At 41.8% G+C, this 17,154-nt stretch overlaps 1 protein-coding gene across 1 annotated transcript in view; it reads right to left on the reverse strand.

Moving 5' to 3' along the window:
• The window catches only part of CAP2 (cyclase associated actin cytoskeleton regulatory protein 2), a 160,248-nt gene that overhangs the window by 82,243 nt on the left and 60,851 nt on the right, over positions 1-17,154 (reverse strand). Inside the window, exon 4 of the mRNA XM_017874249.1 lies at positions 5,438-5,515. Coding sequence (XP_017729738.1) covers positions 5,438-5,515 — 78 coding nt within the window. The remainder of the gene's footprint in view (positions 1-5,437; positions 5,516-17,154) is intronic.

Below are 17,154 nucleotides of genomic sequence, written 5' to 3' on the forward strand. Positions count from 1 at the left end.
AATATGTTTTGTGAAACTGGGTGGTGAAGTAAAATATCCTTTTTTCTGTGGGTCAAGGCCAAAATGTTGGAGTGTCCTAGTATTAGAGAATGCAAGAGATCTGTTTCCTCATTGCCAAAGTGAGAAAGGAAATTTGAAATTGGGGGTCACCACTGTCCATCAGGGCTGTCAATGAATCCCTTATCCTGCTTCTGCCAGGATAGATGGAAGAGTGAAGGTGGAGGAACTGAAGGGCACATTCTGGTCTGTGGCCTGTGGTCTTATTAAAAAAAAAGAAATCAACATAGATAGAACTGGAGATTGTTATGTTACATGAAATAAGCCAGGCAAATAAGCCAGGCACAGAAAGACAAACATTGCATGTTCTCACTTACTTATAGGATCTAAAAATTAAAAGAAGTGAAATCATTGACATACAGAGTAGAGGGATGGTTACCAAAGGCTGGGAAGGGTAGTGGGGGAGCTGAGGTGGGGAGGTGGGGATGGTTAATGGGTATGAAAATAGTAGTTAGAAAGAATGAATAAGGCCTACTATTTGATAGCATAACAGGGTGACTGTAGTCAATAATAATTGCACATTTTAAAATAATGATAAATAGGCCAGGCGCTGTGGCTCATGCCTGTAATTCCAGCACTTTGGGAGGCCGAGGCGGGTGGATCACGAATTCAGGAGTTCAAGACCAGCCTGACCAACATGGTGAAACCCTGTGTCTTCTAAAAAATACAAAAATTAGCTGGGTGTGGTGGCACGTGCCTATAATCCCAGCTACTCAGGAGGCTGAAGCAGGAGAATCGCTCGAACCCAGGAGGCTGAAGTTGCCGTGAGCCAAGGTAGCACCACTGCACTCCAGCCTGGGTGACGGAGGAAGATTCCGTCTCAAAAAAAAGAAAAAGAAAAGAAAAGTTAAGAGTATAATTGTGTTGTTTGCAATACAAAGGATAAATGTTTGAGGGGATGGATGCCCCATTCCCCGTGATGTGGTTATTATGTATAGCATGTCTGTATCAAATCATTTCATGAACCCCATAAATACATATGCCTACTATGTACCCACAAAAAGTTTTAAAAAATTCATTACCTTAGAGTTCAGCAACAAGGGAATTGAGAGAATCCCTATTAATTTTCTATTGCTGTATTACAAATTACTACAACTTAGTGGCTTAAAACAATATCCATTTATCATCTCACAGTTTCTGTAGGTCAGAATTCTGGACCAAGGCAGAGCTAGGTTCTCTGCTCAGGGTCTCACAAGGCTGACATGAGCCACAACCAATCACTAATGTCGGTTTAATTTTGCCTTATGCTGTGGCAGCAAGAGTGGTCACTTGCATTCATTAGCAGGATCCAAGGGACTCCCTGGAAGGTCTTCCAGCCCTAAAAGATCTTCCCTCCCCAATGCCCAAAACTCTTATTGAAGATTCATTCTATACTCTTTTCTCTCAGAGCCCTGTTACAACGCTAAGTAAATAATTATATGAGTCATTATTTAGTAACGCATCCACTAGATATTAAACTGTCTTGCAACAGATAGCTATATAGCGTCAACAAGAAATAAACCTCTGTGGTTATCCATCACTAAGATTTTAGAGATGTTTGTTACTGCAGCATAACACGGTGTACTTTGCTACAGAAATGGTAGGAGAAGAGAATATGAATTTGAGATTTGACCACCAAGGGATTCTGTGCTTGTTGGGATTTTGGATGGCAACGACTGAAGCCTTGCTGCTCAATGTGTAGTGAAAAATCAGCAGCACCAGCATCGCTGGGGAGCCTGTTAGAACTACAGACTCTTGTGCCCCACTTGAGACCAACTGAATCAGACTCTGCACTTTAACAAGATCTCCAGATGATTCAAATCAATACTGAAGTTTGAGAAGCAGTGGTCTGGAGACAGTTGGAAATGAAATTCGGAAGCACCTGAAAGAAATGTGAGCTCAAATTATAACAGTGAGAGCCATCCATACAGCACAGGATCCAAAGTGCGGTCTCTGCACCAGGAGTATCACATCACCTGGGAACTTTTTACAACAGCAGAGTCTTGGGACTCAACCAAGACCTACTGAATTAGAAGCTCTATAAGTGGGGCCCAGCAACCTGAGTTTTGACAACCCTGCAGGGAACTGTCATGCACGCTAAGGGTGGAGAAGCGCTGCTGTACGTCAATGAGAGCTGAAATTACAGCAGTTAATTCTCTTCCTCCTGAAAGAAGGAGGACAGTAAGACACAAATGGTTATAATACTTGTTCCTATGAGAAAATATGATCTGCATTATGATACTCATCTTTAAGATGCATCTTCTAGAATGCATACTGGGTGGATCAAGGTCTGGCCATAGACTGTTTTCACCACTGTGGCGACTGTGTGACAGACGCAGTTGACAGCAATGACTTGAGCACACCCTGAGAGTGATCTTGTATGGCAGATCCACCTGAATGTGTGTTCAGAGTTTGCAACTAAAGAATCTAGGAGTGGCCAACCTGGAGATCCATTGCTCTTCTATGAGGAACATTTGAGCCCCTGGTGCTTCCCGGGGAATACCATGGAACACCGGCCATGTGGGGCAATGGAGGCCTTTTGTTTTAGGTTAAATGAAGGTTATCAGGTGGAGGTTGTTAGATGGAGGATGTTACATGAAAATGCTACATAAATTACATGCCTTTTGCAAGTGGTTGTAGTTCTCCTGTCTAGCCCTCTGCTACTGGACTCTCTCCCCTGTATGCAAATACCCAATAAAACCCGAGGTCTTGTTTGCTGGTTGTGGGACTCCTCTTCAGCCTCATGAGCCTGTACCATCCCCACTGGAGTGGATAGGGGTTCCGAACAACATGTGGTAATCTCTCAGGTCTGCTTTTCTCTCAGGTGGAAGTCGTAGGATGGTGTTCTGAATAAAGAGGAAAGGGAAGTAGAGGGAAGGGCCAGGAAGGGAGGTAGGCATCATAAGCCTGCTTGGCATTTTGCTGGTCCTGGTCCAGGCCTTATTGCACATGGAACATTGTGGTAAGTGCTGCCAGGCATTTCCAGTGCATGCCTCCCTGGGAACCAGTTTCCCTCCCCTTTATCAAGAATTCAATAGAGCCAGGCACAGTGGTTCACGCCTGTAATAACAACTCAGGAGGCTGAGGTGGGAGGATCATTTGAGCCCATGAGTTCAAGGCTGCAATGAGCTAGGATTGCACCACTGCACTCCAGCCTGGGTGACAGAGCAAGAGCAAGAACCCATCTTTAAAAAAAGAAAAGATAAAAAAAGAGAGAGGATGCAGTAGAGTAAGAAAGGGAAACTGTAGATATGACCAAGAATCTGCACAGCCACATGCTAAGCCACACAGTGTCCCTGACCCTGGCTCATGCTGGAATGCCACAGACCCAACGCCTTCATTCATTGTTCATTCACTCACATTTTCATCCAATGTCTAGTGAGTGGCTTTTTTGTCTAAGGCCTGCAAAGCCATTGGAGAGGCCTCTTGTTCTGAGGCTTAGGGAAGGGATGGAGTGGTAACCCAGTGAGGAAAGTCACAGTTCTTCTTCTACCTGAGAATCTCAATTGGACCACCTCTCCTCCCACTTCACAGAAAAGGCAGGCTAAGGCTGAATCTACAACACATCACTTTGTGATTTCCTAGTTTCACTTTGCTCTTCTGCAAAGCAGAGATTGAGAAGACCACAGAGGAAAATGCATCCATGATGGAACACGGAATATTTTCACCCCTACAGAGCCTCCTACCTAGGCTGTGAGCTAACTCCTTTCATGTGGAGTGAGGTGACATATCCATCTCAGATGGGGGCTGACAGCTCTGGTTGGAAGTCCGAATAACCCATGAAGCCCATAGAAATCTCTAAGCCCAGGCCACTCCTCAGACCAATGAAGTCAGAGACTCTTGGGTTGGGACCCGGGTACCGGTATTTTTTTTTAATTTTGCAGGTGATTCTACCGCACAAGCATGGCTGGAAACGACCATTCCAGGGAGGGTCTCGGGTCTCAGGTCTTGCCCCTTTATGGAGCTGAGTGTCATCCCCTGAAGGTCAAAGTTCTGGATTCCCAGGATTCTTAGCTCAAATTTTTCAATTTCAGGAGTTTGTTTTATAATTCAAAGTGAGCTATTACATTTAAGCTATTGTGTCATAACGTATACTCAATTTATTTTTTACTTACATAAATGTTACTAAATTTCAGATGCAGAATATTTAGCCAAAAGAACAATTTTTATTTTTTTCTGATATAACAAAGTATGCCAGTAGTAGAACTACTTTTTAATGAATAATTTCATTCGTGACACAATTAGCATGGTCAAAAGTTGTCATTATGAACCCTTGGTAGAGGGAATGCAGTTATTTGCATGATACAATGTCAGTAGTTTGGGCAGGTGGTGACTACGCTTTGGTTTAGAGAGTGGGAAATTTACAGGGCCTAGGGAATGAGACGGACCTCCGCCAACTATTACTTTGCTCTTAACATCTGTTCTCACAATTTCATTCCTTCTGTATTAAAATTTACCATGGGCCTTACTTGGTAATTTTACAATAGATTAAAAGTTGTTAAAATTACTACATTGGTAATATTGTTGCAGTTAGCATCAGATCCTCTAATTTTACAATAGATTAAAAGTTGTTAAAATTACTACATTGGTAATATTGTTGCAGTTAGCATCAGATCCTCTAACGCCTCTAAATATCTTTAACCTAAGAAAAGTTCATTCATATTTATGGTGGAAGAGAAAGGCGAGGTGGACTATGCCTAAGTTCTTAAGACTCATGAAAATTCTTTCCAATTTTGGTGCTTTGAGAATGAGGATCAGCAGCATAGGCATCACCCAGGAGCTTAATAAAAAGCAGAATCTTGGGACACAATCCAGGCCTGATGAACCAGAAACTGCAATGAAGCTCCGCAGACGACCCGTAAACACAAAACACTTAACCACCGGTTTAGCCCATCTACGTTACTTAGGAAATAGGAGGTAATAAAATCCATACACGGAGGTTAGAGATGATCATAGATGTGAACAGTCTTTGAAAACAAAGCAGCTCAAAATCTGGGCTAAAAATTAGTTATAAACACTTCCGTGATTATAAAAGGTTGTGAGACTAGTATAAAGATGACACAAGTCAACTCACCTTTTAAACTGGTAACGTTCATTTGTTACAGTAAGAATTTGACCATAATGCCATATTAGTAGTAAGACAACACATTGCTTGCTTTCTTCTTTTTTTCACAAATGGCATACTTAAAAAAAAAACAAAACAAAACTTGTCTACTATTAATGAGATTATGAGAGAGAAGAATTGTTCTATACCATGATCCAGATTACAGACAGAACCTACACGTGCTCTAAGTCTCATTTTGAGGAGGTCAACTATAATAAATGCTTCTGTTGCCTCCTTGTTTTCCATCTTACACTGCCCATACCTTGGGACACCTTCCCTCTCGGGACACTATCTTACCTCGTGGGGTTGTTGGTACTGAGAAGCCATCAGAAGGAAAGACCGCTGGGCCTGGAAAGCGCTGTGCACCATTTCTGCCTGGGAACAAAGAGGAAGATGGCAGTTTCCATGTTTGACTCCTAAAAATTGTTACCATATAATCAGGCAATTCCACCCGCAGGTATATACTCAAGAAAAATGAAAATATATCTTCACACAAAAACTTGTAAATGAATGTTCATAACAGCATCATATAATAACTAAAACATGGGAACAACCCGAATATCCATCAAATCGTGAACCAATAAACAATGTGATTGATCCATACAAGAGAATATTATTCAGCATGAAAAAGAGACGAGGCACTGACACCTGCTACGACACAGGTGACCCTTGACAACATTATGCTGAGTGAATGAAGCCAGTCGCAAAAGAGTACATTTGTATGATCCCATTTATATAAAATGTCCAGGAGAAGCAAATCTGTAGAGACAGAAACCACTACAGATGAGTGGGTGCTGGGGCTGCTGGGAGGGAGGAATGGGGAGTGAACTGCTAATGGGTATGGGGTTTCCTTTGGGGGTGGTGAAAATGTTCGGGAAATAGACAGTGATGATGGTTTCAAAACTTGGTGACTATACTGAATCATACGCTTTAAGAAGGTGAATATTATGACATGTGAATTTTACTTCAATAAAGTTGTTAAAAAATGTTTGAGCCCCAAAGTGCACTTGTTTTCAAAGGCTGTCTCTCTCTTACCCTCTTTCACATCTGCCCAAATTCTATTCTACACCTTCAGGAGGAAAGAGAATTGTCCTTTAAACCATCCCCATTTAGATATGCTCACTGAAAGCCAGTGGCTTCTAATCATTAAGATGAGCCCAGGGGAGATTTCAGTGCCATCTGGGCCCTGGTAAAGGGGACCCCACTTGGACTCAACACCCCACAAGGAGACGTGCAAGCAGGAATGCCCTCAAACACATATTCTCTTACCTTCACCCTTGACTCATTCAACTAATTTGTTAATTTTGGTTTTTTGGGGGGGGTCCTTTTTTCTTTGTTATGTTAATGTTTTAAATTAAACAAATTACAGAAGTGTACCAAGAAAAAATATCCAGATCACCGAGAATTAACCATTTTGGCATTTTTTTCTAGTTTTTAAGAAAATTCACGCAGTTATTCTTTTAAGATAAAGCATACTGACTTGGAATAAATTTTTTTTTTTTTTTAATGTGGAAAGTTTCAAAGATTAAGCAAGGCATGGTGGCTCATGCCTGTAATCTCAGCACTTCGGGAGGCCGAGGTGGGCAGATCACCTGAGGTCAGGAGTTCGAGACCAGATTGGTCAACACGGTGAAACCCCTGTCTCTACTGAAAATACAAAAATTACCCATGCATAGTGGTGCACGCCTGTAGTCCCAGCTATTTGGGAGGCTGAGGCAGAAGAATCATGTGAACTTGGGTGGCGGAGGCTGCAGTGAGCTGAGACCGTGCCACTGCACTTCAGACTGGGTGACAGAGGGAGACTACGTCTCAAAAAAAAAAAAAAAAAAATGTTTCAAAGATTACAGGGTTTTTTGTTGTTGTTTGTTTGTTTTCTTTTTTTGTCTGTTTGTTTTAGAGACAGGGTCTCACTCTGTCACCCAGGCTGCAGTGCAGTGGTGCAATCTTAGTTCACTGCAGCCTTCAACTCTTGGGCTCAAGCAATCCTCCTGCCTCAGCCTCCTGAGTAGTTGGGGCCACAGGTGCACACTACCACAATTGACTAATTTTTAAATTTTTTAGTAGAGATGAGTTCTTGCTATGTTGTCCAGGCTGGTCTCAAACTCCTGGGCTCAAGCGATCCTCCTCTCTTGGTCTCCCAAAGTGCTGGGATTACAGGCATGAGCCACCACACCTAGCAAAGATTCAAGTTTTAAAAAAATGCCTCACAACCTAGAAATAATCATTAAATGAACATCATTGTAACCACCTTTTAAGAATATATGCAGAGCGACTTATAAAATGGGCTCATACCTAGTGCTACACTTTTTTCTTCTTAAAAAATATTTTATTTTAAAATTAAAATTTTAACCACTAGTCATTGAGCAAAAAAAGCATACATTTTAATTATGATTGAATAGTAGAGATGAAAATGAAAAGGAACTGTTAAACTTCAAAGAAAAGTTTCTGTACCATAATAGTTTTTATGTCCTAAATGATCATTCTAAGGTTTAAAAAGAAAGATGATAAAATGTTGAGATTGGGGTAATTATGTATTGCATTCTAAAAGACATAATTCTAGATAGTATTGATTGACTTCTTGCTGGGAAAGATGAGAACATAAGTACTTACACTTTTTCCATCTCTGATCCCTATCTTCCATAGTTTTTAGTTATTATTTTATTTTCTCCAAACTGATAGCATTCATATTCGATCTATAATATTAGTGTACATAGTTATTAAGTATTAGTTCTGCATTTAAGCAAACCTAATGATTCTCACCTTAACTTCTCCGTTTCTGAGTTATTTTTATTTTTTTTTAATTGGCTGGACATTCGTTATTGTGTATTTTCTTCAACAAGGTGTCAAAGTGGTTTTAGTTCTTTCAGGTTGAAGCATGTCTCCCTGTTGTCTTTACATTTTAACAACATCTTGATGGGATATAATATCCTTGAGTGATTTTCTCTCTCTATTTTCAGAGAGCGTGGCCCCAGCTGTGGCAATAGTGACGTCTGAGACTAGCTTGATTTTTTTCTCCCTTGTAGGAAATTGACTTATTCTGATTTGATATCTCAAGAATTATTTCTTTATCCTTGAGGTTTAATGGCTTAACTAAGATATGTTTGCATTTTGAGCATTCCATAGTATATTTCCTGGAATAGACTTGGTTCTTTCTTCATTTCTGGGAAATTTTATTATATCTTTCAGTGTCTCTTCTGTTCCTTTTGTTAGTCTCTATTCAGGGACCCAATTATCCTCACAGTGTAGAATATTTGAATGTCTTAATATATTTTAGAGTCTGTCTTTAATCTCCTTGTTTGTCATCTGTATTCTCTGTGATTATAAGAATACTTTTCCTATTGTTAGTAAACAAATTTTCAACAGGTCTCATATAGGTTACCATTTCTAATTTATATATCATTTTTGCATTAATGTGTTTAATTCTTGATTTGTCAGACTTTAAATCTCCCTTTTCATTTCATTCTTGTTTTATCACCTTGTCTTTAGGCTATTTTAAAAATACTCTTTATACTTTTGTTAAATTCTAAGAGTACAAGTTATCTTCTTATTAAGCCATTGTGAGGAACCTGTTTCTGTTCCTTAAGTCCCGTCTTCTTCAAGCCCACATCCTTCTACTTTGCATGCTAGCCTCCTTTCTGACGCAGTACTTGTAGCTGCCACACTGGATCTTTCCATTTTGCGCGTATTTTAATTTTTTCAGATACTTTAATTTTTCTGATAAAAAGTGGGTGATTCCTTGCCATCATATTGGAGATCAGCTTCTTTCCCCTTTCAAGCAAGAATCTGGGGGCTAAATGCTTTCTGCTCTCTATTCTTCAAGGCCTGCTAGAACAGGAAGAGGAAGAATCTGGCTGAGATGATGTCGTCTTATTTGTGTCTTCAAGTGCTGCTCATTCTTCTGGGAATTTGCTAAATGCCCCAAACCAGGATTCACTCCACGTACTTGGAACACACAACATTCGGATGGAGTGGTCCCTTGTGACTTTAGATCAGTTCTCCAATTCAGAACCTAGACATGAGGGCTTTACATCTATAAACAGAAGCAGTCCACAGTGTTTTATTTCTTGCTTCGTATTCTCCTTTCCTGATATCATTACCCCTAAGGAATGTCTTTAAGGGGGGCTGGAGGCAGGTTTAGAAATCAAAAGCCACTCAGTCACCAGTTACTAAAATGTATTGCTTTAGATTATGGGTTTTTTGTCTGCTTACTATTAGTGAGGTGTTTTTCTTTAACTCCTTTTTTTTTTTTTGCTCCTTTTGGGGAGAGAAAAATTCCGTGATTCGGTTTTATTTGGTCATGAGTTTATATTCTTCTATACATAATTTCATTTTAATCTCTTCCTTTTAGCTCCACATCTGTTTATGGGCAGTTTCTATCTCTCTGCAATCTTGGATATGACTGACTTCTCTAATAGATAGGCAAGAACTTGCCTAATACATTTTCAAAAACAGATACCAAAACAACAAAATAACAACAGGAGGATTAGGTTAATTTCATCCCCGTGTCAATATCAGATAACTTTCTGGGTTGGAAGGGTAAATGTGTTAACTAACAGAAAACGACTAGTTTTTGTCAAACCACTTCATATTAACGTTTTGGCATCTGACAAATGTTCCAAAATATAACTGAAATGAACGAACACCTTATTCTTGCTTCTAACATTCCTTGTCACTTCTCATCCAACGATATTTTTTCCCACTGAGAAGAAAATGTCTGAAATCAAACCAAGATTTGTAGACTATTTACATTAAAATCACAAATTCAATCATCATTAACGCAATAGGTATAAGTCTCATGAATGTTTAAATTAGTATATGTTTTTCTCAAAGTCATTTTGGAGTACACCATCTTCTTTCTCTTTGTCCTGGTAGCCTGATTGCTGGGACTATATTGCTCAAGATCTCAAATTTTGGATATTCATTAGGGAAGAATAGAGGGCTTTCAAATTTCACTGTCCTGGAGGCCATTATGACATTGTGAATGGGAAGCTCTGAGCTATGCAGTATTTTTCCATGTATCAAAACATGTATTTCAGTGATTCAGAAGGACTTTTGTCAGTCTCTAATGACCACGTTTCCAAATAAAAGACTACAAAATACAACTTTGCACAGCTTGGCTATAAATAAAATAAGTGCACTTTTCCCCAGCAACGATAATATAGAGGTAACGTCCTCACCTATGACAAGCTTTGCAGAGCCGACTGAATTGTAGTTGCTGTGGAAACAGTAATTTGGATGGTCTGACTTCTGCAGTTAAAATTGTAGCTCAGAGGTGGCATTAACAATATTTTGTAGTTATCCCAAGATGAGTATGATCATTAGCCTTTCCCTAGTAACAACATTTAGCCTGTTGCTAATAGAGCAATTTTCTGGCACGTCTGATAAGCAAAGATGGCCAATTTCATTAATTAGTCTCTTCCTCCAAATGGTGTTTCATGGGAACAATAGAAGTTGAGGTTGGGGTGGAGAATGGCCTAATACTGAGATATCTGCTTCAACTCTCCCTTCCATTTTGCTTATGTAGACAAAACCTTTCTGAGAATTTGACTGTGTACCTCTTTCAGCTTCCTGGAACTCTGGGTATAATTAGCAGACCCTAATCCACACTCATTTTTAACCTCATCAGTCCACATGTCAAAGGACTTTCATTCCAACTTCCGATCCACTTGCTTCTTCCTTCTGGAAAGTTCCATGAGTCCCTTCAACCAGACAGCATCCTATTTAGGAGCAATTTTACTGAACCTGCTGAGTCTGGTAACTTGAAAGGGAGAATTTGGCTCACTCAGGCAGTTCAAAACACTGTGAAAGAAAAAGCCAAACGTAGGGGTTTTCAGTAATGACAAATAATCGAGGGGTTTTGCTGAGTTTGTCCATCACATGTGTGCAGCGCTCAGAAAGCCTGGACAACCTTTGTGGGTGAACATGTGCATCTATCTGCCTGTGAGCATGTGTGTGCAGAGAGGAAAGGGACAATTTTGGCAAGGTCAAATCTGTGCATTCTGTTTGAACTTTACCACTTATCACACCAGTAACCAGGGTTCTCAGACAGCCTGGTGGAACATCTATTGCTGTGTGGTCTTAGGACAAAGAATAGGGGAATGAATTTCAGAAATCAGTTTAAAACCAGCCTTGGCAGTCAGCAGACACTAGCGAAATATGACTTATTTCTATCTAATCCCCTCAGGAAAGACAGCTGGCTCCCTAGGGAAGCCCAGTTAATTTCTGAATACTCATCAAAGCTTTGCATTGTTTCACTGGAAGCACTACAGGCTGCAAAGTCCCATGTGGATGGCAAAATGAACAGGCACAACAGGGGGAAAAGCCACAGGCAATACTTGGAAGATGGAAAAAGCATCCAGCCTGGGTGCTTGTGCTAAAGGCATTTCCAGATCCTTCTGAAACTGCATCAGCCCTCTTCTTGAGAACCAGACAGCCAAGGGAAGGGGCCCCTCTTCCTCTAAAGATGGGGGAATGGGCATCTGTATACTCAGTGCAATTTGCAGGCCCTATTCCCAATGCCATCCTCACATAACTCCCCAGTTAGTCTACTGATGCCCTGTTTTTCATAGAGACACTGTGTTTTCAGATTTGTTGTTTAGGGGCCTGTCCTGTACCCTAAAGGAAAAGTCGCTAGACTTTCTGCCAATGAAGAGTTAAAGAAGAACCTGACAGATGAAACTGAGATAAGAAATGAGCCCCCAAAAGAGGTAATAGAAGAAAATGTGGCACATATACACCATGGAATACTATGCAGCCATAAAAAGGGATGACTTCGTGTCCTTTGTAGGGACATGGATGCAGCTGGAAACCATCATTCTCAGCAAACTATTGCAAGAACAGAAAACCAAACACCGCATGTTCTCACTCATAGGTGGGAACTGAGCAATGAGATCACTTGGACTCGGGAAGGGGAACATCACACACTGGGGCCTATCACGGGCGGCGGGGGAGGGATTGCATTGGGAGTTATACCTGATGTAAATGACGAGTTGATGGGTGCTGACGGGTTGATGGGTGCAGCACACCAACATGGCACAAGTATACATATGTAACAAACCTGCACGTTATCCACATGTACCCTAGAACTTAAAGTATAATTAAAAAAAAAAAAATTTCACCCATTTCGTGATTTTGCTTAAAACAAGACTGAAGATGCCTGATTTTGTAAATGTGAACATAAGCACCAACCCTGTAAACACAGATTAAGATATCTGAGTTGACATATGATGCACCTCGCAGAAGACTTGAACCAGTGGTTCTGAGTGTCCATCAAAATCAACTGGAGGCTTTCTTAAAACAGACTGTTGAGTCGCATCTCTGGAGTTTCTGATTCAGTAGATTTGGGTTGGCCCGAGAATTCGCATTTCTAACAAGTTCTCAGGTGAGGCTGATGCTTCAAGTCTGGACACTGCACTTTCAAAACCACTGGCCTAAATGATACTTCATATATTTCGTCTCTCATTTCTATTCCATTTTCATTAGCAGCTGAATTAACAAAACAGTTCAGAGGGCATCCACTACAAAACCATTAGCAGCAGTGAATCTGTACAAGTCGGCAGCAACCGCGCAGTTCTTGCTTCCTCATAAGAAAGAATTCGACTGAGGGGCACAGGCAGAGAGAGGTACTGAGGCAAGTTTGAGAGCAGGAGGGAAAGTTTATTAAAAAGTTTAGGCTGGGAGTGGTGGCTCACGCCTGTAATCCCAGCACTTTGGGAGGCCGAGGCGGGCGGTTCACGAGGTCAGGAGATTGAGACCATCCTGGCTAACACAGTGAAACCCCGTCTCTACTAAAGAATACAAAAAATTAGCCGGGAGTGGTGGCGGGAGCCTGTAGTCCCAACTGCTTGGGAGGCTGAGGCAGGAGAATGAAATGAACCCAGGAGGCAGAGATTGCAGTGAGCCGAGATAACGCCACTGCACTCTAGCCTGGGCGACAGAGCAAGACTCCATGTCAAAAAAAAAAAAAAGAAAGAAAGAAAACAGTTTAGAGCAGGAATGAAAGGAAGTAAAGTACACTTGGAAGAGGGCCAAGCGGGTGACTTGAGAGTTTCAAGTGTGTGACTTGCCCTTCGATTTGGGGTTCTACATACTGGCATTCTTCCTGGGTCTGTGTCTCTTCTCTGATTCTTCCTTTGGGGTGGGCTGTCCGTATGCACACCTGCCAGCCCTTGAGAGGGACCACATGCGGTGTGTTATTTAAGTTGTGTGCATGCTCACTTGAGGCATTTTTTTCTCTTAGCAGTTGGGCATTCCTAGAGGAAGGTCATATACCAGTTAAACTCCACCATTTTGTCTCTTAGTGCTCGTGCTTGAGTCTGCTCACCCAGCTCCTTAGATCTTATCGGGAACTTATCACCAGTTTCAGGTTTTTCCTATTTATTGGGAGCCTGCCTTTCCCTGGTGCCAGCTGCGACTAATCATTATTTTAGCAAGACAGTTAACAACCTCTGGACCATCACCTGATGGTGGCCTGACGTTCCTGGAGTGAGGGCCCTCCTGCCCTGCTCCTGTCTGACTCACAACCTGCTGTAACAAAACCATGCACTCATACCGTCCGAAGGGGCTCCTTTCATTCAATCCTTGCATTTTTTTAAGTGAAGGGATGAACATCTAGAAAAAATAAAGCTCTCTGCCCAAGTGGCAAAGCTGAAGCAAGAATTCCTAAATCCTGATTCTTCCCAAGTTCTCTTCTATCGCCCAGGGAGAGACTTGAAGCATAGAAAACGGAAAAGTTTGGCAAAAGAAAATGAAAACAATGCAGATCACGAGAGCTGGATATAACTGCGTCAAGCCAATGTTCTTTTGAAACATATCAAGCAAGACTGACTTCAGAGCTACTACCACTTACCTAATGGAAGAAGACAAGTGGGCAGTGTTAAGCCAGTCATGGGAACTACCACCACCCAAAAGTATTTATAAAGCAGCCACGTGAGCACTTTGCCTCTCTGCTGAGCACAGGGCAGCCATGGTAATGGTAGATGACAAAAGAAGAGTGAAAGGAAAGAAAACAAGACTCCAGGGCAAAAATGTGCTAATGGTGTTTGGGAGCAGAGGCTGCAGGCGAGGGCAGAATGCCCCATCACATCCCTACTCAGCCAGCGCCTGGACACTTACTTTTTTTTTTTTTTTTTTTTTTTGAGACGGAGTCTCGCTCTGTCGCCCAGGCTGGAGTGCAGTGGCCGGATCTCAGCTCACTGCAAGCTCCGCCTCCCGAGTTTACACCATTCTCCTGCCTCAGCCTCCGGAGTAGCTGGGACTACAGGCGTCCGCCACTTCGCCCGGCTAGTTTTTTGTATTTTTAGTAGAGACGGGTTTTCACAGTGTTAGCCAGGATGGTCTCGATCTCCTGACCTCGTGATCCGCCCGTCTCGGCCTCCCAAAGTGCTGGGATTACAGGCTTGAGCCACCGCGCCCGGCCGACACTTACGTTTTTATAATCACTTCAAGAGCTCTCCTTTCTTAGAAAGGGCTTGGATGAGTCTAGCATTTTGCCTCCAAAGTCCTGCACAATTGGACCCTCATCTTCTAGCGTCACGGCCACGACTCCTCTCCAAGTACCCTCTGCTCCAGTAAGGGTGGTCTCTATGTATCCCAGGGATCTGCTTGAAGGAGCCCTGAGCCGGACGCAGTGGCTTATGCCCGTAATCCCAGTACTTTGGGAGGCTGAGGTGGGTGGATCGCTTCAGCCCAGGAGTTTGAGACCAGCCTGGGCAACGTGGCAAAACCCCGTCTCTACAAAAATTGAAAAATTAGCCCAGCATGGTGGCACATGCCTGTAGTTCCAGCTACTCGGGAGGCTGAGGCGGGAGGATTGCTTGAGCCCAGGAGGCTGAGGCTGCAGTGAGCTGTGATCATGCCATGGCACTCCAGCCTGGGCAAGGAAGGAAAAAAAAAAAAAGAAAAGAAAGAATAAAAAAAGAAAGAGCCCTGGGACAATAAATACATTTATTTACCCAGAAACAGGCCTCTGCCTCTCCAAAAAAGAAATCAAGACCTGGAGAGGTTAGCGAATTTCCCAAGATTGGTGGACAAATGTAGGATTAGAGTCGGGTCTACTGACCTGAGCCTACTGCCCTCTCTCTAATCCCATACTAATTACCACTGTGGGTTAACTTTGTGGGAATAGTGTCTTCACTGCTTCCTCAATGGCACTCTCCATCCCTAAAGAGCCAAGATTTCCTATTCCCTTCTTCTGTATCCTCTGCTGAGCCTAGCATGGGGTTTTGCATGGAGCAGACAACTTACATGTATTTACCGTTTGAAAAGGATTCCGTTCACTGTGGTCAAGGCAACATGACCGAAAATTAAGTATGGGAGCTGACTTTACTAAAGGGCTCAAAGAACAACAGATGGGGCATATGACCATCTTCAAAAACAAGACGCAGATGGATCTCATAGGCATTTGTCTTTTCCCTGATACACAGTTCCAAGTGATACCAATCATGCAATGAATCAATAGTGGTAAGGCAGGAAAAAGGCAGTTCCTTAGTCTACACCATCTAGACCCCAATAGAGAAGTTCTCTAAAGTCATCAGTAGTGTTCCATGCCATCAATGGTTTTGTCCTAGTCTGCTCCCTCTAGCATTCTTCCAAGTCTTTCTTCAAAGTCCCACCTCGCCTTGAAATCTCAGTTTCCACTCTACCCATTGCCTGCCACACAACAGGTGCTCAAGATCTGCTGAGTAGATGGAAGAATGCATGGAACAACATGGTCAGGATTTGAACGGAGTATAAATTATTAAAAGTTAAACCCAACCAATGTTGATTTATAAGTAGTGGATGGAGAAGCCATAACATCCCTGTATCTTCCCAACTTTTGCTATCAGTCCTGTGAGTTAAAATAGGTGGCCCCCTCCCCCACGTTTTAAAAAAAACTGGAAAGGACTTACTCAGTCAATGTTATGGGATTTCCATTCCAGTTCATCTCCCCATGAACTGACATGTGTGGGGAGACTACCGGTGAGGTGAGGGTGAATGTGATAAATACCTATGTAAGACGGGCTTAGAGACAGTTATCTGGGGGAAAGGACAGTGAAACTATGATATGGGAGGTCACTAAGAAACTGATAGTGCTCTGTTGTTACTTGGATTGCTGCTGCTTATGAAAAATAGCAAAGTCCTCCAAAGATGCTTATACTAACTACATAAGATTTTATTCTTTGTGCTTATTGTTGTTATTTTTAGCATATTTATTTGGGGATGGTTGGAGGTGTCATAGAAATGGGGGGGGGGCGTTAAACCAACATCCAAACTGCCCCCTTTGTGCTATCATAGCCAAGAATAAAATAAAGAAGTACGGAATGTTTCTTTGCTATGACTTCTTGGGTTCCCATGGACTTTTTCCTATTTTACCTGATTAGTTTGGGAAATTACTCTCTTCCTAGTGTGCCACTAGGAAAGGGCACAAAGAAGCAAGCCAGAAGCGCCATCAGCAAAGAAAGTGTACGTCTGCTTGTGCTAAAACTTATTCTGAGGGTAAAAATCTGTTTTGTCAGTAACACTGTCTAAAGCTAAGAGTTAAGAAACGAGAAATCAGATTGCCTGCTATTTGTAGTTGAATCTGAAATTGCCATGGTGAGACAGAAGGGCCAGCTTTTTTTGGTCTGTGACTGGTCCCATCATTGGTTGGCATTTTAATATCTCATCTGAACTACCTGTACCCTGCTAGTGCTTGGCAGGTGTCACTTGCCCTATACACACAGCCAGCACAGATAACACTGTGATTCTATCTTATCAAGGAGAAAACAGACTGTACAATGATTGGCTTCTTCAGACTTTGAAAAAATATTCTTATGAGATAAACACACCATGGTATCAGTGGAAGTTACCTTCGAGTAGTGGGATTCTGAACGGTTTTGTTCTCTTTTCAAATATGGATTGTTCATTTTCTTATGCCAAATATTTTTTTCATTATCAGAAAAAAATCTGTTGAAAAGACCTGAGTGAAACAGAAACTTATTACACAATTTTACAATCAAAAATTATTTTCTGGGCCGGGCGCGGTGGCTCCCACC

The sequence above is a fragment of the Rhinopithecus bieti genome, unplaced genomic scaffold (genome assembly GCF_001698545.2).
Source record: "Rhinopithecus bieti isolate Rb0 unplaced genomic scaffold, ASM169854v2 scaffold_8309, whole genome shotgun sequence".
Lineage (NCBI taxonomy): Eukaryota > Metazoa > Chordata > Mammalia > Primates > Cercopithecidae > Rhinopithecus > Rhinopithecus bieti.